The 27,546-nt window shown below is 58.5% G+C and overlaps 1 protein-coding gene across 1 annotated transcript; it reads left to right on the top strand.

Moving 5' to 3' along the window:
• The first annotated feature begins 3,657 nt into the window (after positions 1 to 3,657).
• KIF19 (kinesin family member 19) lies at positions 3,658 to 27,251 on the top strand. The gene is given in 21 exon segments (XM_032456920.1): positions 3,658 to 3,696; positions 5,416 to 5,496; positions 14,490 to 14,600; positions 15,213 to 15,300; positions 15,619 to 15,755; positions 16,791 to 16,916; positions 17,275 to 17,469; positions 18,628 to 18,774; positions 20,060 to 20,182; positions 21,403 to 21,568; positions 22,238 to 22,412; positions 22,516 to 22,714; positions 23,355 to 23,625; positions 23,731 to 23,852; positions 24,332 to 24,465; positions 24,717 to 24,828; positions 24,993 to 25,089; positions 25,590 to 25,987; positions 26,203 to 26,292; positions 26,294 to 26,363; positions 26,607 to 27,251. Coding segments are annotated over 21 exon segments (3,012 nt in total). The 3' UTR covers positions 26,738 to 27,251.
• The last annotated feature ends 295 nt before the right edge of the window (positions 27,252 to 27,546 follow it).

The raw sequence follows: 27,546 nt of genomic DNA, 5'->3' as shown, positions 1-27,546 counted from the left end.
ACCCGAGTCACGGATGTGCCAAGCGAGACACAGAGAGCAGAAGGGAGTTGCCCGAGTCTCATGGGAGCAAGTGGCTGAGCTGGGACTTCAGCCCACAGTCCGGCCCCAGAGCTTATGCCCATCCGCGCCCCACTCCCAGGTCTCCCAGGAGGAGGAGTGGGCCAGCCCGGCTTCTGCTCCCTGCCCGGGGTTGCATCCAGGCAGAAGGTGCCAACACATCCCGCATCCTGCTCTGTACAGTCCCCTGTGATGAGTTCCTCATGGAGCAAGGGCACAGGGAGCCCCAGAACCACCCAAACAGCAGTGGTTTCGACTGGGGGTGATTCTGCCTCCTATAGGACACTTGGCAATGTGCAGGGACATTTTGGATTGATGTAACTGGTTGGAGGGTGCTACTGGCATCCCCTGGGTAGAAGCCAAGGATGCTGCTGAACATCCTACAGTGCACAGGACAGGCCCCACCACAAAGAATGATCCAGCCCAAAGTCTCAACAGTACAAAGGTCAAGAAATCCTGACTTAGCGGGGAGGGTATAGCTCAGTGGTAGAGTGCATGCCTAGCATTCATGAGGTCCTGGATTCAATCCCCAGTACCTCCACTAAAAAAATAAATAAATGTATTTATTTAATTACCACCCCCCCCAAAAAAACCAAAAAATTTAAGCAAAAAAAAGAAAAAAAAGAAACACTGACTTAGAGGAAAAAAGCTATCCAAATGAAATGTCCCAGGGAAAGTCACGGCTCCCTGTTGCTTTAGCCCCGGGCACATTGATGGACCCTTGCATGAGACGCTGGGCAGATGAGCTCCGAGGGAGAACATTCTTTTGCTGCACTACATTCTGGGCCTTTGGCTTGTGCTGGCCAGGGTGGGCCACCCTGGGGCCTCAAACCCTTCAGTGTGGCACAGAGGGTGCCACTGTGCTGGGTGGCATTTGAGGAATGGGCGTGGGAGAGGATAGGAGACCCCCCCCCCCCCGCAGATGTTGCGGGCGGGGCAAAAGGCGGTGAGAGCTCTGTGAATCGCACTGCCATCGCTGGCCCTCCTCACCGATGAGCACCACGGATGAGTGATCACCAGCCTCCTCTGGAGCTCGTTGCTCAGTCGTCCCCAGCGGGGAGCAAAAGAAAACCATGATGCATCTTCAGGGAACCGGACGCTGCTGGAAAGACCCAGCATGTGGGTGTGGAATGTGGAATGTGGAATTCCGATGACGGGGCTTGAGTTCTGGGAGACATCCAAGCAGCGTCGGAAAGTGATGGAGGCAGCAGCCAGACCCGTGCATCCACAGCCCAGTTAGGGTCCCTCGGGTCCATGCACACCTGGGGGGAGAGAGTGTGTGCTTTCTCTTGGACCTGTTCCACTCAGCCGACTTGATTAATATGCCACGTAATGCCATGCAGCCGTGACAGCCCCACGTGCTACGAAGGAATCACTATCCCACACCCCCTTTCCATGTCCCATAGCCAGGTACACGTGGGGTGGCCTTCAGGGAGGCATGGGCCATGCACAGGCATCAGAATACACACATACCAACGGCCCCGTTTCAATCTTACAAGGCACCTGCCTGGGACGCAGAGGAGGGCAGAAAGCAGCAGGACTGGATAAGTGACCAGAGTCCAGGGCAGTACTAGTATGTGGAAAATGAGACTGGGCAGAGGGGCTGGAAAGGAGGTTGTGGAGAGCGAGGCATCCACGTCTACGTCCATGTTAAAGCTGTGGCTCTCGAAAGTGGGGAAGACGGCGGGCAGGGGGCAACAGAGGCCATGATGTTACCCGGCTGAGAAGAGGTAAAAGCTAGAGCCCAAAGGGGTGGCCTGGAGACGACAAAGAGGAGAAGCACTTAACAGAGGTAGACCCTCCAGGATTTGAAGGTAGAGGATGAAAGGGAAGAGGAAGTGTAGAATGACTTACAGGGGAGGCACTCTAGAGGATGGCGGTGTCATGGAGGACGTTTGAGAACAAAGAGGACATTGATGAGTCAGAATCCCGGTCAGATGGGCTGGGACCCCCTGTTTAGAAGCTCCTCTTATTTTTACCACCATGGGCCATCCTGAGTGGGATGTATAGAAAACTATACTATAGTGTAGTTGACCAGAAGCCTCCTGTGCTGATCCAAACAGATTAGACTCAGGGGTCTGAAATGCAAGCCTGGAGGCTATTTTTGATCCAAATGACACATCTTCAAACTTACCTGGTTCTAACTGCAGCATGTCTGTTTGTAAACTGGGCAGCCTCTAGGTGCAGCCCCTGGCTCCAGAGAACAGGACAAAACCTCGGGAACCCCGGCAGGAGGGTCTGGTTTTCATCAGACTTCACTTGCTTTATCTATTTATCAAATCCAAGGCCACGGGCGGCTTCCTGCCACTGTTTAATAATAACTATACCTAACGCAAGTTCCTTGGGGGCAGCCAGGGAAGTCAGTCCCCGAGCACAGGCTGGCATCATGCTCTGCCTCTGGATATCTGCCAGGCTGTCTGAGGCATCCCCCGGGGATGAGTGGCTCTTCCTTACCCAGCTCCCTAAAAGGGAACTCCATTGGATTCTCCTTGCCCAGTCTTTGCAGGGGGAGCTGCCTAGCTCAGCTTCAGTGGGGGCAAGAGGAGACCAGAACAATGGACCACCAGAAGTTGAGGGAAGGGCTCCACCATCACCCAGGGGGACAGGAAACGCTCCAGGTGGTTCGGCAAGTAGGATGAGGAGCTGAGACTAGAATCCTGCTTTCCCGGGGCCTCCTGAGGCCAGGAATCTTCTCGCTGCTCTCCTGAGTGTGTGACTGCTGTTAACCTCACCAAGAACAGCGGCTGCAGGCTCCACTGTCTTGCACCACATTGTGGCTCTTACAGCAGGCAGGGAGCCAGGAGGCACCCAGACCCAACTGTCTTGTCCGATCAGATTCTGGGCTTACGGATAAGATCTTGTTTGCTAGAGGGGAGCACTGAGGGGGGCTCTTTTGTGACACAACCCAAGTAATATAGGAGCTCCCCTGCACACCCCAGAGGGCAACCTGGGCAAAAGGACAGCTCTTGAGCCCCTCTGTCATTGGACACTGGGTGAAGACACCACACCAGAGACCACAGTCGCAGCCACGATGCACGCAACGCCCATGGAAACACAGGCTGCCAGCCGCCGCCTTGGAGACCTGGGAGTCAGAGAGGCAGGCAGACAGGCGGCAGACGCACGTGGCCCGAGCGGGAGGGAAGGCAGCCGTCCTTCCAGCCGCGCGGCCGGCCGGGCGCCCCCCGAGGGCAGTGGGAGAGGGAGCGGGGCGCGAGCCGGGAGGCGCGGGTAGCGGCGCCGAGAGCTACCAAACCGACGGACGCCGCGGTGCGGGCCGGACGCGGGGCCGCGCCGAGGACCGGAGGGTCACACAGGCCGACACTCACCGGGAAAGCGGCGTGGGCTCGGGCGCCTCCCCGGAGGAGGCGGCCGACTGTCTCCCGCAGCGCGGGCGGGGCGGGGGCGCGGGAGGCGGGGGCGCCGTCGGGGCACTCCCCTGGCCCCGCCTCCCGGTCAGCGCCCTTGGCCGCGGGCGCGTTGTTGGTTTCGGGTTGTCAGGCAGCCGCGGCGCAGGCGAGGCTGCGAGGGACCCGGCGGCGGTGGGGGTGCGGCTTGGCCATGCCCGCTGTCGCGGCCTGAGCCCCTCCACCTGCCGCAAGCATGAAGGACAGCAGGGACTCTAAGGACCAGCAACTCATGGTGAGACCCCCGTCAACCTCCTCCTCGACCCCACTCATGGCAGCCGGAACCCAGACTCTCGGTGGGCCACCGCAGAGAGGTCCTGTCCCCTTCCCCAGCCCCACCCCCCACTAAGAGGACACTCAGAATCAGGGGCTAGGACTGTCCAGAGCAACTTTCCCCAAGTCCTGGATGTCAGAAAGGCAGGCATCATAGCCGTCCTGCTATGGCCTGAAAAGTTAGCCCGGCTTCAACCCCACTTCCCTTTACACCTTCCCACAGGGGGACGCCCCTCAGTCCCCTGTGCAGATGGGTCTCTGGAGCAAGACTGCTCTCTGGTCCAGAAAAGCCAGGGGCAGGGAGAGCTTGACTTATCTGCCAAGAGAAGGAAGATGGGAGTTTCCTGGTAAACCAGAGGCTGCCAGCCAGGTGGGGGTCAGGAGTTTAAAGGGATTGAGGAACACAAACAGGCAGATGAGAGCCCCCACAGGTCAGAGGAGCTGGCAGAGGGTTGAGAGTGGCTGGTTATTGGGTTGCAACACAGGTGCTGTCCAAGTTGGGACTCTAAATATTTCAGAGAAGTGTTGGAAGCAACCAAGATGCACCCTTCGCAGAGCCCTGGGGTCTGGGGCAGAGGAAGAGGTGTGAGTGGGGGCTTTGGGAGGCAGGTACAGACAAAGACAGATTTCTGGTTCTCAGTGGAGCCAGGTCAGAATGATGAGGGAGAAGCCTCAGTGACCCCAAGGCCACTGCTTCCTCACAGCCCTCTCCCCATCCCCTAACTTCTGAGATGGGTGAAGGGCCTCCAGGTGGGTGGTGATGTAACTAAAGGATAACGCAGCCCCCAGGACTCTGTAGGGTGAGCTCGCTGCAAAGTCAAGTCTTAGCCCCAGGTCCCAAGTCAGCCGGGGGCTCTGGAACGTCCTCTCTGGCAGTTTAGAATTGTCTCTTTGAAAATGGCTTGCCTTGGCCTGCGTGGTGCACACCCCTGGGGCAGGGATGGAGGGGCCTCTCCTCCCACCCGTGGAATGTGATTGAGGAGGCCGGCAAGGAGGATCTGACTGGCAGTGAAATGCCTCTCAGAGTGAATTGTTCTCACCCGGCCCAAGGGTGCACTAGTTAGAGCCACACGTCCAGCAAGTATTTCCCCTTGATCAGCAGGAGAAACAGCTCCCCATTCTTTCAGGGAGACCATGCCCAGGTGAAGACCCACCATCTCTCTCTGGCTGCAGGATAGAGGGAGGGGGCGCCACTGATGGCTCTGTCCTCAGGTGGCAATGTCGTCACAGGTTGTCAGCCAGAAGAGGGGACAGTTCCCTCAGCCTCCATCCCACCGCCGCTGGCCACGTGCAGAACTTCGTTCACAGACCTACAGACAGGCTGCTCCAGTGCCAAGGGCTCCAAGTTCAAAGCCCAGGAGAGCTGCAGGTGCTTAATTTGTCTGTGTGACTGATGCAGCCAGGAGGAGTAGACAGCTCTCTCCCCCGGGGCTTTCCCTGAGGCACAGGCTTCTGGAAAATTCACAGACTCAAGCATAACCTACATTCTGTGGACCTGGTGCCCTCGACCTAGGTGCTAGCCTTGAACCACTGAGTTTTCCTTAAGATGAAGGAGGACTGAGACGGCTGGACAGAGAGGAACCACTAAGGATTGTCCAGGGGAGGAATCCTTTTATCCTTCTCTCTGTGGACCCACACAGCCCTCTCAGTCTAATGCTAGGGGTCTGGCCTTCCCTCCCAGGTGGCGCTCCGGGTCCGGCCCATCAGCGTGGCAGAGCTGGAGGAAGGAGCCACCCTCATCGCCCATAAAGTAGATGAGCAGGTATGTGGGGCTGTGGCCGGGAGCTGCAGGGCAGGGCAGAAGTCTGCTCACACCTGGTGAGGCCAGGTACCGCCTCACCTGGTGGGGGCAGGGAGGGTCCTTCCTCTACCCTCTGAACTCTTGGCTGTAGTAGTGATGACATCATCAAGGAAACCAGAGTCCTTCTTCCAGGAAGCCTCCCTAGATTGATGCAAAGGGAGCTAAAGGCTTCTCTAGCCTGGGTGGGCCCTGAGCCCCTCCATCCAGCCCTGAAAAAATTCACACAACTTCCATGTGCCCCACCTTACATGATGTTCCCACCTTCATGTATCTGCTACCCAGAGAGCACGGGTCCATAGGGTCTAGAGAGAACACTCACCTCCAGACTGTTCATCTTTTGCAAAGTCTTTGGATGTCTGTTTGCTCTCTTGGTCCTCCTGTCACCATGATGAGGGGGCCAGGGTGAGGCCCACCTCCGTTTACACAGGAGACAATAAATGTTTATCAAGTACCCATAAGACACCAGGGACAGTGCTAGGAGCCAGAAAACTACAGAGAATAGAAAAGATCCTGTCTTCCCTCTGTTACCTTATAGTCCAGTTCATAGAGATGAGACTTTAATGAAATAATTAACTCACAAGTTTACAGCCAACAAGGGCTGCAAAGAAATGCATGGTGCAATACGAGTAAAGAGGTACTTGATCTAGTCCCAGAGGTCAGGGAGGGCTTCACTGAGAAATGGTGCTTGAGCTGAAACAGGAGGGAAGAAGAAGAGGTCATTAGGAGTGTGCTGAAGGGAGAAATTTCAACCAGAGGGACTTGCATGTGCAAAGGCCCTGTGGTGAGAGGGATTGTGATGCACTTGGGTAACTGAGCAAAGGCCAGCGTGGCTCAAGCAGGAGAGACAGGGGACGAGAGGTGTGAGGTGAGGCTGGAGGTATGGGCAGGGGCCAAACTACATGCTATGTAGACCACAGCCAGGATGTTTGTTTGGGTAGGTAGGTTAAGGACAGGAGGGTGGAAATGGGCACAGAGGTGGGGGCAGTGGCAGCAGGCTTGGTGCCCAGGTAGAAGCATCACCGTGGTGTGGCCTCTGGGGGCCCGAGAAGGACCACTCACCTCTGCTCAGTAGCTGCTGCAGTCAGCTTCTCCTGAGTGCCAAGGATGTGCCAGGGGATGTCAGAGGAGTTGGGGTGGCACTCTGCCATACAGAGAAAGGCACAAAGTGGGCCCCTGCTGGCCCTAAGCCTGGCAGGCTGGACCCGGGAAGCCCAAGGGCCACAATAAGCAAACCACAGGGGGCCAACACAACCTGCGATGCTGCCTGCCTCCGGGCTCCATGGGGGCTGGTGACTGCCGACCTCTTCTTTCATCCCCGATGAGCTGTGGGCATGGCAGAGCAGGTGGTACCAGCCTCCTGATTTTTTCCTTCTGCTCCCTCTTGGAAAAGGGTAGCGTTCCTCAGAGACCTCAGGGAAGCAGGGGATGGCTGGGAAGACCCCGTCTAAAGGCCCAGCGGGAGCAGGGGGAGTACACACGACAGTTGTGTAGGGTAGGTTCTGCCGTTTGCCAGCTGTGTGGCCTTGGCCAGGTTGCTTCCAGAAGCCTCAGTTGCTTCCTCTGTAAGTGGGGACAGTAACCAGAATGCCTTCTCTAGAGGGTCTTTGGGCGCTAATGTCTGCACAGTGTTTCCCCAGGACCTGGTACACAGCAGGCATTTAATAGCTGTGAGTTATCATCTATTAGGGACTGAAAGGGCCCAGGGGTGCTGGACTGGCTGATGAGAGGGGTCAGCCAAGAAGAGACAGAGAACTTGAGAGGAGAAACCTCCTTCGAGGCAAGGCCACTCCCTGTTTGTCCAGCTTGTTCCTAAGGATAGCAGGTCCTCGGGGTGGGACAATGACGCTCTCTCTCGGCTGCTCCTGGCTCCCAGCCGGAATGGGGGCTGACAGATATGAACTGATGCTGATGGAAACACTCTGGTCCAGGGCACAGCCCATTGTGTGCCCACACACGGCAAACACTGGCTCCTTTCTGTCCCTGCCAGTAGAGAGGGAGCTGTGCCTCCGAGAAGGTCCCGGGCTGGGCGCTCCCAACAGGGCTGCTCCTTTGTCGGTCTAGACCTGCAGAGGGTGGTCTAAGCAGTGTGGGCTCGGGGCTCTCAACACAGACTCCGAGCCCTGCAAGGAAAATGCTAGGCTGCTGGCCCCGAATATCTTCTGTCTGCACTGGGTTCAAGGCTACACTTGCCTGGCCTGCAGTTTGAGAGAAAGAAGTCACAGCAAACGGCAGGCTGAGAACCTCTGAAAAATCAGCCATCCCTCAGGTGCTCTGTCCCCCTGACCAGTAAGGCCCTGGCAAGCAGGAGGTGAGGACGCAAGAGTCCAAGAAGCAAAACGGACAGCCAACATCCCCAGCCTCCTACTCTAACCAGGCCTGGCCCCCTGACCTCCATCCCTCTCTGGTGTCCCCCCACAGTTTGTCTGTGGCACTGGCCCCCCAGGCTTGCATCACTGGTCCTGCAGGAGGCTGGGGGCTGCAGGCTTGGTCAGACTCAGTGATGGGCCAGCTGCCCACCCGGAGCCCCGCTCCCTCCTCCCAGGATCTGGAGCCTGGTGGGCCAGGAGGCTGAGTTTAGGGGCATCTCCAGAGCAACATGGATGAGGAGTCTCTTCCCAGGAAAGGTGCGCAGCGCCCTGCCTCCTGTAAAGAGACGTCTGCTGGGGAAGTAGATTTGGCCTTTACCCAGATGCTTTCCATTGCTCCCCTGATTGTGGTCCCCCTTCATGGCCCAGCCCCACAGAGGGGCTCCCCTACCCAGCTTCTCCTGGCCTGGGATTCTGGGCTCTGCCTCCCTCTGTGATAGATGGGTAACTTCGCCCTGCTGGTGCGATCTTGATCCTGAGGGTGGGTAGCCACTGAGAAGAGCAGCCCAGAGGTCAATATTGAGGGCCCGGCCATCGGTGATCAGCAGGGAGTGGTGCTGCCAAAGGCCATCAGCTGGTGGGTCCTGAGTGGGGAGAGGTGGACCAAAGCGTCCATCACCCGCTGGCTTGGGCCACCAGGAGGGTCCTAAGACAGCCCTGCTTAGGGGTTAGCATTGTCCTCCTGGGTACCAGGGAGACATTGATCTCTTGGCTTGGCAGAGGTGGACACTCACACAGCAAAGTGTCCTCGGGGCACAAGAAGCCAGTGTGCCTGGATTCTGGGGAAGCTGAAGCTGGAGTTACGGTTTGGATTTGTAAAGGGGGACAGTTCAGGTGCCCTGGTCTTAGGGCCCTCATTTGACTCAGGACCATCATCGCATGCCTTCTTCAAAGTCTTCATGGGCTAATGGATGCCCAGTGCTCACTCAGTGCCTGGCATACAGTAGGGGTTTAAGGATGTTAGTTTATGTCAAGGGCTGACTTACTGGTTGGTTTCAGGCCCCAGGGTAAGTGAAACCTTGGCCTACTTTCTGCCCTCCCCTCCTGGTTTCAGGACTGTCCATCTGATGGTCCCTGATTGGTCACTGTCACACATATGTGCTTCTGGGAGAGTGTGGTAGGAGCTCGGTCTCCTAGTAGCATCTGGGGCGGGACTAGACACTGGCACGGGACCCCGCAGTGGTGCCATGGATGCCCACAGGGTGCAGGGACAGCCTGAGGGGCTGGTAGGGCCCAGAAGCGCCAGGGCTGGGAGAAGAGACTCCAAAACAAAAAGGCATCCTCTCCCCACAGCCTGCTGCCCCTCCCTCGCCTCCCAGATTGTTTATCCACAGGATTTAAGTCACCGGACCACATGCATAATCCCGTAATTGGTCTTTATCTGCTCAAAGCCCAACTGTCACCACCACTCGCCCATTCCCCGCCCCACCCCATGCTCCTAGGGTCCAGTCCAGGAGCCGTGCCAGGGGCCTCCGGGTCCTGGTCTCTGTTTCCTCATCAGAAGACAGGACATCGAGACCTGGCTCCGCCCAGCCCAAGAACTGTTGAGAGGATTAGAGGAGACCCTGCAAGGCGGAGCTTTGCCACACAAGCGTGAGGCTATTGTGAAGGACAAATAAAGTGTAAGGTGACAGAGGCCGAGCGACAGAGACAGGGAATGCTGGGGTGCAGCCTGGGTGCCTTCAGCCCACTTGCCTGCCCGGGGGTGGGGCCTCCCGCACACCCACTATCTGGATGCTTCTTTGCCCTGTTGCCTCCCAGAGCTGAGCCTGGTGGATGGTGACTGGGAGCAGATCGGAGGAGCCTTTCCCTCCAGCCCTCGGTCACCATCCCGCCCATCTCCCCAGCCCCTTCCCGGCCCAGGATCGCCCGCCTCTATAGACCCGCCTGCTCCGGACAGTTCCTGAAAATGGGATCCCACGTGTGGTCCCTCCTGCCTGGCTTGTTTCGCCGAGCCTGAGGTTTCCCAGGTTCATCCACATTGTCGCAGGTGTCAGAATGTCATCCTTTTTTGTGGCTGGACAGTGTGCCATGCCATGGGTGCTCCACATTTGATTGATCCATTCATCAGTTGGCACTTGGGTTGTTTGCTGCCCTTTGACTGTTCCGAATCATCCTGCCAGGATGCGAGGGTTCTGACCCTGAGCACCTGGATGAGTACAAGGCAAGCGTGCTGGTTAAAAAGGCAGCTTTGTGGGGCCCAATTCCCCAGAGATCCCAGTTCAATGAATTCGAGCAGTGCCTGGGAATCTGAATTTTAAAGCTCCTGGGGGCCTCTGATGACAGCATCTGCAGACCCGTGGGAGATGCAGTCCTTGACTGTCGGTCACACGTCCCCTTATCCCGGGCCTCAGGGTGCTCAGGGTCCTGAAGGCAGGTGGGGACCTGGCCAGGAGATCGGCGAGGCGTGGCTCTGTCCTAAGCAGCCAGCTGGCCCTTGGTGGCTTTATGAACTCAGCCGGCTCAGTTCTGGTCTTTTCTGTTTAGCCTGAAGGCTGACAGGGCCCAGAGACACCCTTCCTGGCATCAAAATCTCCTTTCTTGGGTTTCCACAGGATGGTCCATTTACAACTAGAAATATGGCCAGCTACGAATTCTCCTTCTTAAAGAAAAAACAAAAACCTAGAAACAGCCTTACAGGGATGATAGCCACCTGGAATTAGGCTTTTGTTTTCCTGCATCTGGTTTATATCCTGAGAATAAAGGCGCTCTGGGCTGGGCTCCCTGGGCTGGAAGTGACATCTCCTAGGCTGGGGCCTCCCCAGGTCCCCATTCTCTGCTGAGGCTTCCTGAGTGGATGGGAGGTGTTGGCATGATATCGTCTCTCAAGGCTACGGCCGTGTTGGTCCTCCTTGACTTCCAGATAGAGAAAACCTGAAGCCCAGAGAGGTGGTGCAGTTTTCTCAAGGTCACACAGCAGTGTGAAACCTGACTCCAATTTGCACACCCCTTCCCTTGGAGATTTCGCTACTGGTCTCAGAGGCTTAAGGACGAACAGTCTAGGTCAGAGGTTTTCAACTGAAAGCGATTTTGCTCCCCAGGGGAGTTACAAACTGGGAGGAGGCTGTGCCACTGGCATTGAGTGGGTAGAGGCAGGGCCGCTGCTAAGCATCCCGCAGTGCACAGGACAGCTCCCAGTAGCAGTGATCCAGCCTGAAGTGTCAGCAGGGCCAAGATTGCAAAACCCTGGTCTAGGTTTAGCCATTTGGCGGCCAGAACGGAGCCGGTTCAAACTGCAAAGCCGATCAAAGCCCTGCAGCTTAGTGGTGCAACCGGAAGGACTCCTCCACCCTTTGCTCGTAGTATTTCTCACCTAGGAGATGCTGGAGGGAGTCTGGTCCCTACTGGGGACACAGTCTATGGACGACATCCTCCCCCGAGCCTGAGGCCCCCTACTTCCCTAGTGGATCTTGGGTTTCTGGGCCCAAAGCTAGAACTGGGGAAATACCAAATGGGCATTGCCTTAAAACAGGCCTGGAGGTGGGGGCAGTGGGGGCAGGGAGAGGTCAGGCTGGGGCCTCTGCTGAGTTAGGAGGCCTGGGGCTGTGGGGACAGAGCCCAACCTCGATGCTGCCCACCTGCCCCACTCTAGACCCTGCCTCCCACCCTCCCGCCAGCCTTAAGGAGGCCCCTGTGCATCCCGTGTGAGCAATGTCCCCTTTGAAACCTCCCAGAGGCAGGTGCCCAGCATGCTGCAGGCAGGAAAGCTGAAGACTCGGGGACTGAGAAAGAGGGCTCCCCTGCCGAGCCCACCACTTTGGGGCTGACGGAGGGGCAGGCCGGGGGTCCACCTCAGGTTGTGGCAACCCTCCCCCACCTCCCTGCAGCAGCTGGGCCTGCCTCGGGGGGGCCGTGCCAGTTTGCAAGGCTGCTGTGACGAAGTACCCCTGGCTGGGGGACTCCAACAGTAGAAATAACGTCTTTCACAGCCTAAGGCCAGACGCCCGAAGTGCTGGCTCCTTCTGAGGGCTGCGAAGGAGGATTTATCCCAGGCCTCTGCTCTTGACGTGCAGATGGCTGCCTTCTCCCTGGGTCTCTTCACATCGTCCTCCCTCCGCGCGTGTCTGGGTCCAGCTTCCCCCTTTGGATAAGGATACCAGTTAAGAACCACATTCTAGCTTAACTAATTACATCTGCAACAACCTCTTTCTAAATAAAGTCACATTCTGCGGTGTTGGGGGTTGGACCTTAACATTTGAATTTGGGGAGGACACAGTTCAACCATGCTGGGTGGGCCTCACCCCAGGAAGGCCACTGCTGATCCCCAAGAGGGAGGGGCAGGAGGCCTGGTAGTTAGGAGCCTGGATTCTGGAGCCCACCAACTCTGAATCCAGCCAGCTCTGTACTTGGCAGCGCAGCTTTGGGTACGTCACGAAGCTGATTCCGCCTTACAACCCAGCAGTGATAAGAGCCCCCACTCTAGGCTGTCAGAGAAGATGAGGAAGTGTGTGCAGAGCACGTAGCGCTGCGAAGATGGCACATAGTGCTTTCCGCAGTGTGCTTTCCTCGCCTCAAGTTTCTCGGCCAACTCCTACTCATCCTTTGAGATTCAGTCCTGGCACCACTTCTTCCAGGAAGCCCTCCTGTCATGCAAAAGCTGGATCAGGGAAGGTGCCCCTTCTCTTTGCTCTGATGGCTTCTTGTAGCCCGGCACTTGTTATTCAAATGATCCGATCCCCACTCAACGATGAGCGTCAAACCCATCGCACTTTCTCTCCCTCCCCGGGCCCTCACTTAATGCCTGGTACAGAGAAGGTGCTCAGTAATCGTGGTCACCGGCCTGAACTCCCTGTGCTGCTCCCCGTGGCAGTCCAGATCACTTCCCCCAACCCCGACCCCCCTACCCTTCAAGGCTCAGCTCCAGTTCACCTGGCCGAGGGGCACAAGGCTCCATTGTTATGCCTGAGTGGTCAGGAATGGGGGTGATGCCCTGAAGGGTGGGGCATGGGCTGGGGCCCAGACAGATGGAGACCCAGACAAAGCCCTCTTTTAGAGGGGATAATGGTGGCCATGCTGACAATGTACTGATTCAAGAGCCTGGCTATCGAAGGAACCAAGTGCCCACGGTGCCATGAACTTGGCAGTGTCCAGAGGTCATTTGAAGGTGATCAGTGGGTGATGGGCATCAGTGCACACCGCTCACCCTCTCCTCCTTCAAAGGCCCCCAGAGGGTGCCCCTCAGGTGGCTGGCGCTGCCAGCAGGCGCAGGAGCGCTGGCACTGAGGGTGAGAGCTGGACACCTGGTCGGGTCCTGTTGCATCCTGCTGGGACCGGTGACTTGTGGGCGGGTTTATCTTTATTTGAATCTGAAACTTGATCCAGGCTTCTGCTGCTGGTGTTAGGGCCAGAGACAGGAACTGGATCCTGGAAGAGGCTTACAGGGCACTGGGGCTGAAGCCCTGAGGCGGTGGCTGGGGACAGGTGGGCACCCCGGGTACAGCCGAGGCCCAGACGCCCCGCACACCCCTTTCTCTGACCACCCAGCCTTTGGCGAGCTGTGAAGGGGCCTCAGTCAGTGGCCTCAGTCAGTGGCCTCATTCTTTCCCTGCCTGTCTTGAGCATCCCCTCTAATTGGCTTACCTGGAATCCCATCCGATTGGCTGAGATCTCTGGGTGAGGCTCCCGGGGTCGGGTCTCCTGGACAGCTGTCTTACCTCTTCCTTCTTCCCTCCTCTACTGAGAATCCCAGAAGAGGGCCCTGCCGGGACACCCAGGGTCTTAGGCCAGTTTAGATGCAGTGAGCGCAGGTGTGTCCAGACCACAGGAGTCCAGGTAGTGAAGGAGCGGGTGTTGGTATCAGAGCATACATAGAATGCTGGGAGGAGTCTAGTGGGAGTCTCAAGGCTGTGGCCGTCCTGGTGCTGGGCCTCCTAAATCCTGTGCTTGACGGGGGTGCACCCAGAGGGACCCACGTGGATCTCCCATGTCCACGGAGCTGGGCTGGGCTGCCAACTCGGCCTCCCGCTGCCTCACCGCCAGCTCCCTCTGTCCCTCGGAGTGGCTGCCCCTCATGCCTTGGCTGTCACTCGCCCTGGCTCTGCTGCTGACCCAGGAAGGGGGCTCCATCCCTGTCTCTGCGACCTTGGGAGGCCCAAGGACAGCCCATCCTCCTCATTGCCTTGTCCTCTCTTAGGACTCAGTTTACCTCCTTGGCCAGGGTCATATTAGGTAAGGCCAATCTGAGTGCTGGGACCTCACCTGGATGCATATAACTGCTGAGGGACTGGGCAGGAAACCCTCCCAACCCCGCAAGGCCCCCTGGGAGCCGATGGGGCTGGGAGGTGACAGCAGGTGCAGGATGCAGGGCAGGGCGCGGGCCCACAAGCCAGATCGCCTGTGCTACTTTGTGCCTCCGTTTCCTGCTCTGAGAACAACAATAACACCCATCCAGCCCTGGAGCACAGCCGTGGCTCACTCCCCCCACCCCCAGCTCCCGCCCCGGCTGTCTGGCATGAGCCCAGGTGCTCAGGTAACCCCGGACACAGAGCATCATCCTTCCCGAGTCCTAGTGAGGAGAGGCGAGGTCAGTGCTGAAGGCGGTGCGGGACTCCTGGGTGACCACCAGCCTTCCCTCGGGGACCTTTGCAGATGGTGGTTCTTATGGACCCAATGGAGGACCCCGATGACATCCTGCGGGCGCATCGCTCCCGGGAGAAGTCCTACCTATTCGATGTGGCCTTTGACTTCACTGCCACCCAGGTGAGACACAGCCTGGGCCTGGGGACACACAGGATCCCCTCTCTGTCCTCTGCCCTACTCAGGAGGTAGCCCTTAGGGGACCCTGCCACTGACCCTCAGCTCTTCCTCCACCACTTGTAGCTTCTCCCCACCATGTCCCCAGAAGCACAAGAGCCCCCTGCATGGACACAACCTGGTCAGAGGCAAATGCCACCTGACACGGGGACCCATACAGCTCATCCCACAGGTGGCCCTATGGGAGCTGGAGGAAGGTGCTTGAAGCTCATCTGGTGCTGGGAGGAGAGTCTCGGGGAAGCTGACACCCTCCCAGGGACCCCGTCTTGCCCATCTGTGGGATGCTCCCACGAGCAGATGTAATGCGTTCTCTGGGCCGGGGCCTGGGAGCCAGCCGTGAGGGGAGGCATCTCGGGTGTCCCGAGCTCCCTTTCAGGCTGGCATCCCCCCCAGGGGTGAAAGCAGAGATACCCGTCCCCCACCTCCCGCCCCACTTCTCTAGGGCCGAGGGCTCTCAGGACAGAAGCTGCTTCTGTTGGGGGCCAGGAGGTACCAGTGGACGTGTGTGCTCTGCCCCACCAGTGCCCAGGCCCCTGATGGGTCTCCTCTTCCCTGCAGGAGATGGTGTATCAGGCCACCACCAAGAGCCTCATCGAAGGTGTCATCTCAGGCTACAATGCCACTGTCTTTGCCTATGGCCCCACAGGTGAGGGGGAGCCCAGCCCACGGGAGAGGACTTCATGCCCCGTTGTCCCCGCTGAGGATCAAGCCCCCTGAGCCCCCACCACAGAGCCAGTCTGGCCCCAGCTGGAACAGGAATCAAGGATGCGGCCGATCCAAACCGCCCATCCCCAGGGCCCTCTGGACCCAGAGCCCCATCCCTAGCCAAGGATGCTCTCTTCTCCCCCGCTCCACCTCCCTGGCCACCTGGGGGGGCCCAGCCCTGAGGACAGACCCAGGTTTTCCAGGAGCCCCTGCGCTCCCAGGCCCCACTCTGCTCACCCACCCACCTGCTCTGCCCCAGGCTGCGGGAAAACCTACACCATGCTGGGCACAGACCACGAGCCTGGCATCTATGTTCGGACCCTCAATGACCTCTTCCGTGCCATTGAGGAGACCAGCAATGACATGGAATATGAGGTGTCCATGTCCTACCTGGAGGTGAGACCTGCCCCGACCCCTGCTTGGACAAGAGGCCCGTGGGAGGGGGCTGGCCCACCTAACTGAGGCAGGGTCACTGGGGTGCTCAACACCGCTGCTCTCCCATGTGCATATTGCTGGCCCCACTTTATAAAAACCTGAGGCTCAGAGAGGTGAGGCAACCAGGTCAAGGTCACACAATAAGTGAGGGAGCAGGGATTCAAACTCAGGACCCCAGGGCTTTAAAGCCGAGCCCTGCCCCTTGTGCCACACTCCAAAGTAGCCTTGACCCTGAGCACAGACCTCAGCCACCCTCCCAGACGCCAGCCTCCTGGGCCCACTCCTTAAAGCCGACCGTGTTGGCCCTGCCAGACTACGTGCAGGCACTCGGCGTATACAGGTACAGGTGAGCACCGCAAGTATGTAGGGACAGGCTTGGACCTGCCAACCTTCGCTACCTTGTCACAACCCCTAGTGCCCACCTGTGGGAGTGCTACCACCAGGCAGTGATGGGTCAGCGGGGGTGGGAGCACACAGAGGCCAGAAGAAGCAGGAGAGCCAGTGGGCTAGACTCCATCTGGCTCCTGGCCTCCCTGGCTCCCTGCGGGAGCTGATAGTCTCCTGGGTGACAGCTCAGGAAGGGCAGCGAAGCATTGCTGCCAACAGCTGCTCCAGCCAGCATGGTGTTGACTCAGCCAGCAAGATGCGCTTTGGGGGCCTGGGTGGGGGTGGGGGAGTGAAGATAGCATAAGGGTTGCCTAGCAACAAACAGCTCGGTCATGGATCTGGTCCCATCCTCTGCCTGGTGCCCGGCCAGCCTGCAAAGGGAGTCCCGCTTGGTTGTGATGACTTGTGTACCCTTGGCTCTGGCAGCCCGATGTTTCCCTCTAGATGCTGAAGCCCCCTTATGCCCACCCCATAGAAAGGGGAAAGGGTCTTTTTCCTTAACCAGGGTTTCCCTGAGAAGAGCCTGGAGTTCTGACCCTTTAACTGAACAACTTGCCCTTGGTCTCCTGTTAATGTCTGTCCCCTGCCCCTCCCAACCCATCCCGGCAGATCTACAATGAGATGATCCGGGACCTGCTGAACCCTGCCCTGGGGTACCTGGAGCTGAGGGAGGACTCCAAAGGGGTGATCCAGGTGGCCGGAATCACCGAGGTCTCCACCATCAATGCCAAAGAGGCGAGTCTTGAGCAGCTAGCTGGGGCAGTGGAGAGGAGCACTCACCCGTCTCCAGGAGGGGATGGGAGGGGGCTGGGCAGGGCAGCCAGGGAGTAGCTGCCCGCTCAGCTGAGGCTGGGGCAGACACAGAGGATGCTGAATGACAGCAAGAAAGGGACTCTCACACCTGCCTCCATGCCCCCAGCCATGCTTACCCAGTAGGGGCTGAACAGGCAACCAGCCTCCCAGGCCCCATAGCACACGGGGGTGCTGGCCCACCCCTAGCCTAGGCCCCTTCGCAACCTCTCAGATGCAGGATGTGGGGGCATCCCCATGGGTCCCCAGGAGTGGTCTCCCTTCCTCTGTCCCGCCCACCCAGATCATGCAGCTGCTGATGAAGGGGAACCGGCAGAGGACCCAGGAGCCCACGGCCGCCAACCAGACGTCCTCCCGTTCCCATGCCGTGCTCCAGGTGGCCGTGCGCCAGCGCAGTCGAGTTAAGAACATCCTACAAGAGGTGCGGCAGGGCCGCCTGTTCATGATTGACCTGGCCGGCTCTGAGCGCGCCTCCCAGGTGAGGCCGGCTCCCCCAGGGGCTGCGGAGAAAGGTTGGGAGGGCAGGGCAGGGGTGCTGGCCACCAGCTCCCCGAGGGATAGGGATGGGAACTGTCCCAGAGAGGGTGGGTATGAGAAGGTGCCCCAGGGAAAGTGACTGAGGAATGTCGCAGAGGAGCAGGAAGGGAAGGGTGGGGTGGGAGGTCCTGGGGACAACCCCAGGGGCTGTTTGTGGGAAGGGGGCTGGGAGTGCAAGGGTTTCTCTAGGGAAGGAGACTGTGGCTTCCCTGGAGGAGAGGGGAAGCAGGTAAGAGAATGAGTGGGCCCAGATGTGGAGCAGGGGTTGGGGGGACCCTGGGCAGAGCCCGAGAGGGGGTTCTGCCAACCACATCAAGGGGAGAGGAAGGTCCGTCACCCATGTCTCAGCTTTTGTCCCCCACCACTAAGCCCTGGTTCTTGGCTCTGCTGCCTGGGCCTCAGTCCCCTCCTGCGGGTGAACTTGGAGGTTTCATGGTCACCTGAGCCATGAGGCTGGGTGATGTCAGTAATCGCACTGAAACAAATGCAAGGGACAAATACAGCGCCAGGGAGAAGTAACAGGGCTTCGTGTTTGAACATGTGGGGTTGGCATAAACAGAGTGGGGTTGGAGAAACACACCTTTCTTTTCCAGTAGAAGCCTGAGGGCTTCCTGGAGGAGGGGTACAGGGGAGCAGCCAGTGGGGAGAGGGTATGCCCTGCAGCCACTGGAGCGATCAGGTCCCATCTTCACCAGGCTGGGCAGAGACGCCTCCTGAGGGCAGCTGTAGGCAGAGTGTCCTTGGACTTGACCCTGTCCTGCTCTCACACACACACACACACTCTTCTTTCATGCTGTCACATATACACATACAATTCACACACACTTCCTTCCTTCTCCCTGAAGCCTGGCTCGTCCTCTACAGCCAGGTGCCTGTGGTCCAGCCCTGGAAGAGACAGAGGCTCTCAGCCCTCCTCCGAAGCCTCCTGTCCCCACTCTTACTCAGAGCCCTTCCGGTTCTCTTACCTTCTCGAATGCCCTCTGGGACCCCTGGTGGAGAGCGGGATGGGGCATCGCTATTCTGCAGAGCCCCTGGGGCGAGGGGGGAGGTTATCACCCAGGGAGGGGAGTTACACCCGCTGCGCACCACTCCCCACCAGACGCAGAACCGTGGGCAGCGCATGAAGGAGGGGGCCCACATCAACCGCTCGCTGCTGGCCCTGGGCAACTGCATCAACGCCCTGAGTGACAAGAGCGGCAACAAGTACATCAACTATCGCGATAGCAAGCTCACCCGGCTCCTGAAGGTACCGGCTGCAGCCGGGCCCCAGCACTGGGCACCAAGGGCAGGTGCCAGGTTCACAGTTAGAAATACAGGATGCCCAGCTGCTTGGATTTCAGATAAACAACAAAATCTGTTTTGGTATGAGTATATCCCATGCCATATTTGGGACATACTTAGACTAAAAAAAAATCACTCGTTTATTCGAAATTCAAACTTAACTGGGTGCCTTATATGTTACCTGGCAACTCTCACCACAGAGTGGGCAGCAAGGAGGGAGAGGGACCTGACCCCTCTACCCCAGCACTGTAGGTCTGAGGGAACCGGAAATCGTCTGGATTTGGGGGTTCAGGTGCACAGTCAGCCTCACAGTTCACAGAGGCAGCTGTTAGGGGGGCCCACTCATGGATGGGCTCTGTGTTCAGTGCTTCACCACCACCACCCCCAAGTTCCTTTCATCCTGTCAGCAGCTCTGTGAGTTAGCGGATTACTATTTCTATGTGCAGATGAGGAAAAGAAGGCACGGAGAGGCTAAGTAACCTTCCCGAGGGCTCAGACTAGTGAGTGCAGGATGTAGGATGCAAACAGAGGTGTGTCTGGGCTAGTACGAAGGCTGCAGTTGGCCTCACGCTCACTGGCCATCCACCTGCCAACATGACCGCACCTCCAGGCTCGGGGGTTGGGGCAGTTAACAACTGCCAGCTTGGGAACCAAAATCCAAGGGAGCGAGGATTTAGAGAGGTGAGGGAGCTTGCTGGTCACTGCTGCAGCAAGGGCCTTGACTCCCCCAGCCTTCATACAGAGGTCCCCGTCCCCCCCACTCACTCCAGCCAAAACAATAGCACCATCAGCAGTCGGAAAATGGGGGGACCTGGGAGGCCAGAGGTGATGGGGAGGGGCCCAGGGCCCCATGGGGGTCTTTCCCCTCTGGTTTCCAGCCAAGCAGGGCTGCGGCCTTTCCTCGTTCTTATATAGAGAGGAGGAGAAGGGGAAGCTGGGAGACCCTGACCCGGATACTAGAAATTTTCAAATCTGAATTTTGGAGAAGAAACCAGAAGAGGGATGGGGTGGGGCAGGGGGGATGGCAGAGGGGGAGAGGAATCTGGACTCTTCCATTTGATGCTCCATACTAGCACCTGTAGCGCTGTGTGTGTATGTGTGTGTGTGTGTGTGTGTGTGTGTGTGTGTATGCATGTGTGGCAAAGAGTGCGAGACAGACACACACCAAGGGCACCAGGAACAGCCAGGCAGGAGCAGGGTCCGGGAAGCGGCCCCCTGCTGACCACAGCCCCATCCTCCTCCCCATCCAGGATTCCCTGGGGGGAAACAGCCGGACGGTGATGATCGCCCACATCAGCCCAGCGAGCAGTGCCTTCGAGGAGTCCCGGAACACGCTGACCTACGCCGGCCGGGCCAAGAACATCAAGACCAGGGTGAGGGACCGCTGGTCTGTCCCCCAGAGCACGCCTTCCTAGGCCAAGACTCGAGCCCATGGGCTGATTTCAGGCCCTGCCACCCCGCCTCACACACTCTGGAACCAGCCACCGTTGCACTGGCCTCACTCCCCAGTCCAATGTCAACCCTGCTCCTTTCCCTGTACCTTCAACACCTGTTTCCTGCCAGGAAGCCCCCAGCTCCCGAGGGTCCCCTTCTTGCTCGGGGTCTGTGCTCCCCCAGCCCCATCATCCCCTCCCATCTTCCTGTTTATCTTTTCAAAGCCCCTGATCGTAATCGTCATGATAGAGGTAACTGATACTGACCCCTTATGCTGGGCCCTTTATCAGATCGTCTCATCCGATCCTCAAATAAGGCAGGCGTTATCACTGTCCCCACTTGACAGCTGGGGAAGATGAGGCTGAAGGGAGTTAAGTGACTTCCTAGCTGGGCAGTGATGGCGCTGAGACTAGAACTGGGTCAGCCTGGTTTCCAAGTCCACGTTCTCACCCTCTCTGTTGAACGTGTTAGAATCCCCGCTATGGCTTAGGGAGTCTGTTTCCACCTGTGTGGGTGGAGGGATGGGAATTCTGAAGCAGAGCTTAATGAGCATTCTCCTGACACTACAGCTTGCCAGCCACTATTCCAAGTGCTTTGTGTTTTATTCCAAACCTTGGAACCTAGTGGTGGGAGGAGACATGTCCTTGATACCGTGAAATGATAGTTCGGAATATTATTAGTAGCAGGAAGCGCTGCCAGCAGGAGAGCTGGTGCTCCCATGGGGCTCTTTGGAGACTGTGAGCAGGACTCTGAAGGATGGGGAGGAAATTTCAGGAGAGAGGGAGAAGTAAGGAAGGAAGGAGATGTTGTCTGTGGTGTGGGAGGGGGACGAGCAGGATGGTTCCTGGGCTAGAACAGAATGTTTGAGCTGGAGCAGTGAGCCAAAAGAAAATCTAAAGAGTCGGTGGTGGGCCTTCAGCACTGAGGAAGGAATGAGAGCAATTCCCCCAAGGAGTAGGGAGCCACTGAAGGTTGAGTAGGGGAGGCAGCATTTTAGGAGTATGGCTCCGGTGGAAGCATGCAGTGTGGTTGTGGGATTGGAGGCAAGGAGGCCATTGCTGGCACCCAGAAAGATGGGGGGAAGAAAAAGAGGACCCCACAGGCAAGCCCTGGCACCTGGGTGACTGAAGCTGCTCAGCTCTCAACCACGGTCCCCCAGGTGAAGCAGAACCTGCTCAACGTCTCCTACCACATCGCCCAGTACACCAGCATCATCGCCGACCTGCGGGGCGAGATTCAGCGGCTTAAGTGCAAAATCGACGAGCAGGGTGGGCGGGGCCAGCCCCGAAGCCGGCTGGAGCGGGGCGACATCCGCCACATCCAAGGTGTGTGAGTGGGTCTGCATTAGTGGGAGCCCGCCTCCCGAAGCCCTTCCAGGCTGTCTCAAATTGCTCTGGGGTCAGGCAGCGCTGGGTTCAAAGCCAGGCTCAGGCTCTTTCTGGCTGAGTAGGCTTGGACTAGTCATCAACCAATCTGAGTCTTCTGTCCTTCCACTGTCAAAAGGGATCATGATCTCTGCTTCGGAGACTTGACATGAAGATTAGTGGATATCACACGAGTGGGGGACATGTGAGCATTTGGCTGTGGGGGGCATCACTCTCAGGGCTGCAGCGCAGGGCTGTGAGACTGTGCCCTACATCACCCGAAGACACTGTTCTCTTGTAGAGTTTCTGTATTTGCTACAATGATTTTCCAACAGATGGCAGTAAAGCGTCTAAGGGATGCCTTTTATTCGTTGACAGAAAGATGCTTTAAAGGCTGCTGAAGCCCAGTTCATACAGAGGAGCTGGGAATCACCTCTGGGTAGTAGCCTGAAGATTCCAAGTGAAAGGGGGATGTGTGAGGAGGTGGTAATCTAGGAGGTCTTTCTGGAGGAGGTGGTTGCACAGGAAGTTGTTTAGCAAGAGAGGGAAGGATCCCAGATGGGCCCAGACTTTCCTGGCCTGACCCTTCCTCTTCCCCTGACCACCTCTCACCTCCCATCCAACGGGCAGCCGAAGTCCAACTGCACAGCGGCCAGGGTGAGCAGGCTGAGATGGGACAGCTGCGGGAGCAGCTCATCAGCGCTTTCCAGGAACAGATGGATGTGCGGAGACGCCTGCTGGAGCTGGAGAACCATGCCATGGAGGTGCAGATTGACACCTCCCGCCACCTGCTCACCATTGCCGGGTAAGCGCCCCTGGACCTGGGACAGGGTCTGGGAGCTGGAGCTGCACGCTGTGACCCCATAGCCTGAATCCCGTGTTTCCCCCTGGGGCTGGGGCTGCGGCAGCTGGGAGCATGAGAAATCACGTAGGGCACTCAAGTGGCGGGAGGAGCAGCGGAAGGAGTCCTACACCAAGGACGACAGCGAGAAGGACTCAGACACAGGTGATGACCAGCCAGACATCCTGGAGCCCCCCGAGGTGGCCTCGGCCCGAGAGAGCATCGCTGCCCTGATGGGAGAGCAGAAGAAGCTGCGAACGCAGAAGGTGCCCGGGGTTTGAGGGTCTGGGAGGGGGGGTTTGAGAGGCTTCAGCAGGAAGGGGCTGGGGTGGGGGTGAGGGCATAGGAAGAGTGAGACCTGGGAGCTCAGGCCACGCAAATCCTCTGTGACCTTGCTACATTTCTTCACCTCTTTGTGCCTCACTTACTCATCTGTGAAAGAGGAGTGTCGTGTACATGGGAGGTAGTCAAAGCCCTAGTGGGGTTGTTGGGAAGATAAATAAATGCCTTTCACATATCAAGGACTCAAAAAATGGGGGCCAATATTATCATTAGGATCTTCCAGATGAGAGATCTCTGCCTTCTGGAGCACGTCCCAACCAGGGGACTTCAGGGTACCATGAACCCTGAGGGCATCAGATGGGCTGGGGTTGAGCAGATCCAAGGCGCTGATGCGAGGAGTTGGTTGTGGTGAGGGCGGCAAGAAGGTAGGCACAGGGGGCCGCTTAGGAGATGCCCTTGGTTGCAAGGTCCAAGATACAGCTCCAAGGGTAGACCTCGGCATGGAGCTTCAGCCGGGAGCCCGGAGTCTAGCGACTGGAGGGGTGGGGACAGGCCCAGCGGCGGGCGGGAGCGGCCCCTGGCAGGCTGCCTGGCGCTGATCCCGTGCCCCCGCACCCCCACCAGCTGGCGCTGGAGCAGCGCTGCCGGGAGCTGCGCGCGCGGGGCCGGCGCCTGGAGGAGACCCTGCCGCGGCGCATCGGCTCCGAGGAGCAGCGCGAAGTGCTCAGCCTGCTGTGCCGCGTGCACGAGCTGGAGGTGGAGAACACCGAGATGCAGTCGCACGCGCTGCTCCGGGACGGCGCGCTCCGCCATCGCCGCGAGGCCGTGCGCCGCCTGGAGCAGCACCGCAGCCTCTGCGACGAAATCATCCAGGGCCAGCGGCAGATCATCGACGGTAGGGCCCGCGCCCTGCGCGTCGGAGCCACCCACGGGCCCCATAGACCCACAGAGTGTCCGAGGGCACGAGGGCACGCCCTGAGCCCTGCCTCTCCCTCCGCAGACTACAACCTGGCCGTTCCTAAGCACCTGGAGGAGCTGTACGAAGTGTACCTGCGGGAGCTGGAGGAGGGCAGCCTGGAGCGGGCCACCATCATGGACCACGTGGCCTCTCGGGCCCTGCAGGTAGGTGGGCGCCTGAGGTGCTGAGAGAGGGACTGATGCCTGAGGCAGTGCCTGCAGGTAGCTGGGATGCAGGTGGGGCCAGACTGGCTGGTCCCAGGGATTTGACCCGTTTTTTCTTTCTTTTTTTTTTTTTTTTTTTAACCCCACCCAAAGCTTTGCCAAGCCTGAGTAAGGTCCCTGTCCTAGGGCATTCGTCTCTGGCACTTGTCCCCACTGAGGGTCTGAGGGTTAGGGTTGGCTATCTAAGACATCACAAATGGCCCCAGATGCCCTCCCAGGAGACCAGGCCACCACACAGTGTCACAGGGGATGCCTAGCAGACCATAGCTGGCCCCTTGGGACCCAGAACTCAGGCCCCCTGCCCTCTGGGGCTCCCAGCCCATGTTACAGCCCCAGACACCCTCTGTATCTTCGTTACCCTGCACTGTTACTTGGGTCAGGACCAAGTGTTGTGACTATTTGCGCCTCCCTATTCCCAGGACAGCTCCTTGCCCAAAACTACCCCAGCAGGAACCTTGCTAACCCCCGAGTCCGACCAGGAGAGCGTGAAGACGCTGAGCTCTGAAGCCCAGTGCCTGCAGAACAGCATCCTCCCTCCCCTCCGCACAGAGAGGTGAGACCAGGGACTACTTCCTGCCAGTCCTGCCTGCCTGAGCCACTACAGCCTGTGCCATGTCCCAGGGATTCCAGTCCAGCTTAGGGCTTCCTGGGGAAGACGGAGCAGGAACGAAAGAGGAGAGGTGGCCCAGGTCTGGAGCCAGGACTTCCGGGTTTTCTCTACTTTATGCAAACAGCTCTCCCCTGGGGGGGGTGGGACCGCAGTGGAACCTGCCTGGTCAACAGATGCCCATTGCCCTCTGCCAGCCTCAGTGATGCCAACCATGTGTTCAAGGCCAGTCCCCGGGCCTGGCAGGTGAAGAGCTCCTCTGTGCCCACCCCACCCCCCATCCAGATCGGCAGCCTGGTGACCCAGGAGGTGAGCACTGGGCACCACTGGCCCCACAGGCTCCCCTGCTGTGGGTGGGCGTATAGGGGTGGACACCCGGTGGTCAGGAGGGACCCTTTCCAAAACAGCCCCCTGGGGACATAGGCTCCCCACTGTGTCCAATGGCTTCTCTTCCCAACCAATTCATCTTACAGGGCCCCACCGAGGACAGCCAGGTCAGCTTGAGCAGCCGGATCAACTCTTCCCCCGACAGCAGTGAGAATCTGTCAGAGATCCCCTTGTCCCGCAAAGGTGTGCCCCCGGCCCACCCTGTCAGCCTGAGCCTGGCATCAAAACTGCTCAGATCACCCAACCCAAAGCCCTTTCCTGCCTTCTGCCCGGCTGCTACCCATTCTAGAAAGAAAGAGAGGCACCAGTGTCCAGAGAGGATTAACCACCTGCTCTGTCCACACAGAGCTGGGGGACACAACCAGAAATCAGAATGGGGGACCCATGGCACTTAGGAGCATGCCCCTTCTTCCCACTCAGAAATAACTGTAATAGCAAAGGTCGACTGAATGCCTACCCCCTGGTCATAGACTATGCCCATATCTCTGTTCTTCACAACAACCCAATGGCGTTCCGTTTACCATCCCCATTTTACAGATGAAAGTAAGGCTCAGAAGTTTGCCTAAACTTTCTTAAATAGCAAGCAAGTGGGAATGCTTTGGCAGAGGAGGGGTGCTGGAGGTGCAGGAGGTGGGTGCAGGAGGCGGTGATCCCGGATTGGATGCTCCTCTGTCCAACTGCAGAGAGGAAGGAGATCCTGACCAGTACGAAGTGCATCTCAGTGAAGGCTGCCAGGCGGCGCTCTCGGGCCCTGGGGGCTGAGGGGCGCCACCTGCTGGCACCTGCCATGGAGCGCAGTAGCCTATCCCCGCACTCGCTGAGTGAGGCTGACGACTCGCGGCCGCCTGGTCCTCTGGCCTGCAAGCGGCCGCCCAGCCCCACGCTGCAGCACGCTGCCAGTGAGGACAACCTGTCCAGCAGCACGGGCGAGGCCCCATCACGGGCAGTCGAGCGTCGTGGCGATGGCCCTGGGCCCTGGCTGCATGGCCAGAAGCAAAGCCTGGGCAAGAAGCGGGAGGAGTCGCTGGAGGCGAAGAGGAGGAAGCGGAGGTCCCGGTCCTTTGAGGTCACAGGGCAAGGGGTGAGTAGGAGGGGCAAGGATTGGGGGATCTGGGCCCCTTCCTTGCTGGTGGGGGCCTGAGGGCTAGATTCCTCCAGAGGCCCCAGGACACCCCTAGCTGTGAACCCCCCTTCCATGCCTCTGTCCCCTAGGCTGGCATAGCAGCTGGGACCCACCCCCATAGCAGGTCCCCACGCAGCCCCCACCTCACCTCACTGTTTCTCCGACCAACACAGCTCTCCCGCCCCAAGACACATGTCCTGGGGTCCCGTCCCATGAAGAGCATCCTGGATCACAGAACACCAGTGTGTGGGCACCCAGCCCCTAGGTATCCGGCATCTGGGAAAGGTCATGCTGCCTATGGCCAAGGTCAAACTCCCTCCAAGCCAGAACACGGGTCAGTACCAGCAAGGGAAGGAATGGGGAAGGGGGAGGGGAGCCCTTGGCCAGTTCAAGGGGGAAACAGGTTGAGCTCCTTGCCCCTATGGCTGCCCCTTGCTGTAAACAGGGTTCTCAAAGAACACCTGTGGGACTGGCGTCTTGGAGTTGTGCCCCTAGGAAGCTGAAAGCCACGGAGTGATCAGAGAGGGGACGTAGAGGCATTCCTAAAAGCACTGCTCCTGTCCCTTCCCTGCTGCAGGCCCTGGGGACTCGTCACCCCTCACTGTCCCCTCCAACCCAGCTGCTGTTTCCCGAAGGGCTATCCGGGAGCCCCGCCTGCCCCACGGGGCAAGCACCCATGGCAAAGATGGACGCTTCCGACATAACTGAGGGGCCCTGCCAGTAACTGGCCCTCCTGCCCCCCAAGACTGGACGGGGTATAGTGGGAAGTGAGAGATGGAGGCTGGGCAGATGGGCATGGCCTGGGAGCAGGAGCTCAGGATCTCAGAAGGCTGGGGCTCCTGAGACCCAGGAATTGTGAGGGTGCCTGCCCAACACTTTCGTTGCTTTCAGTGCCACCGGGAAAGGGAGGTGAGCCCAGGAGGCATGACTGGGGATGACATGGCTCCCCAGCCTCCCAGCCCTGGACAGAACCCTGTTGCCAAAACCTTGTTCTGAAGCCTGTGGCCAGACTTGGCCTTGGAAATGGGGGGAAGGAATCTGTTAGTGGGACAGGGCTTCTGGGCCCACACCTGGGGCAAGAGCATCCTGGATAGTTGGAGAAGGAGCCACCGGGCACTTCATATACTATGCGGACGGGGGAGGGAATCTGATTTTGTTACTTGGCAGTGGCTTCCCCCCACCCCTTCATTTTTTTAACAATAAAATCCCATTTGGGTCTTGATGGCTGTGTTGGAAACTGGACATCGTCTGAAACGTTGGGTGGCCATGACTGAAGAGGATTCAACCCAACTCCCCCCCGCCTCCCCCCCACACCCCATTCCCCTCTGGCTGGTCTTATAGCACCAACCTGCAAACACGTGGAGGAAAGTGGTTTTTCTCTAGATCCTGAGGTCCCTCTCCAGGAAGGGCAGGGCTATAAGGCCTCCTCCTGCCAGCCTTCATACCTGCCCAGACCCCCTCCCAGGAGAGACCAGAGACTTGGAGTAGTCCACAATCCAAATGAGGTGGTTACCCTC

This window comes from Camelus ferus, chromosome 16 (genome assembly GCF_009834535.1).
Source record: "Camelus ferus isolate YT-003-E chromosome 16, BCGSAC_Cfer_1.0, whole genome shotgun sequence".
Lineage (NCBI taxonomy): Eukaryota > Metazoa > Chordata > Mammalia > Artiodactyla > Camelidae > Camelus > Camelus ferus.
Note: the sequence above shows the minus strand (reverse complement) of the source record. Positions and strands in the feature narration are given on the sequence as shown.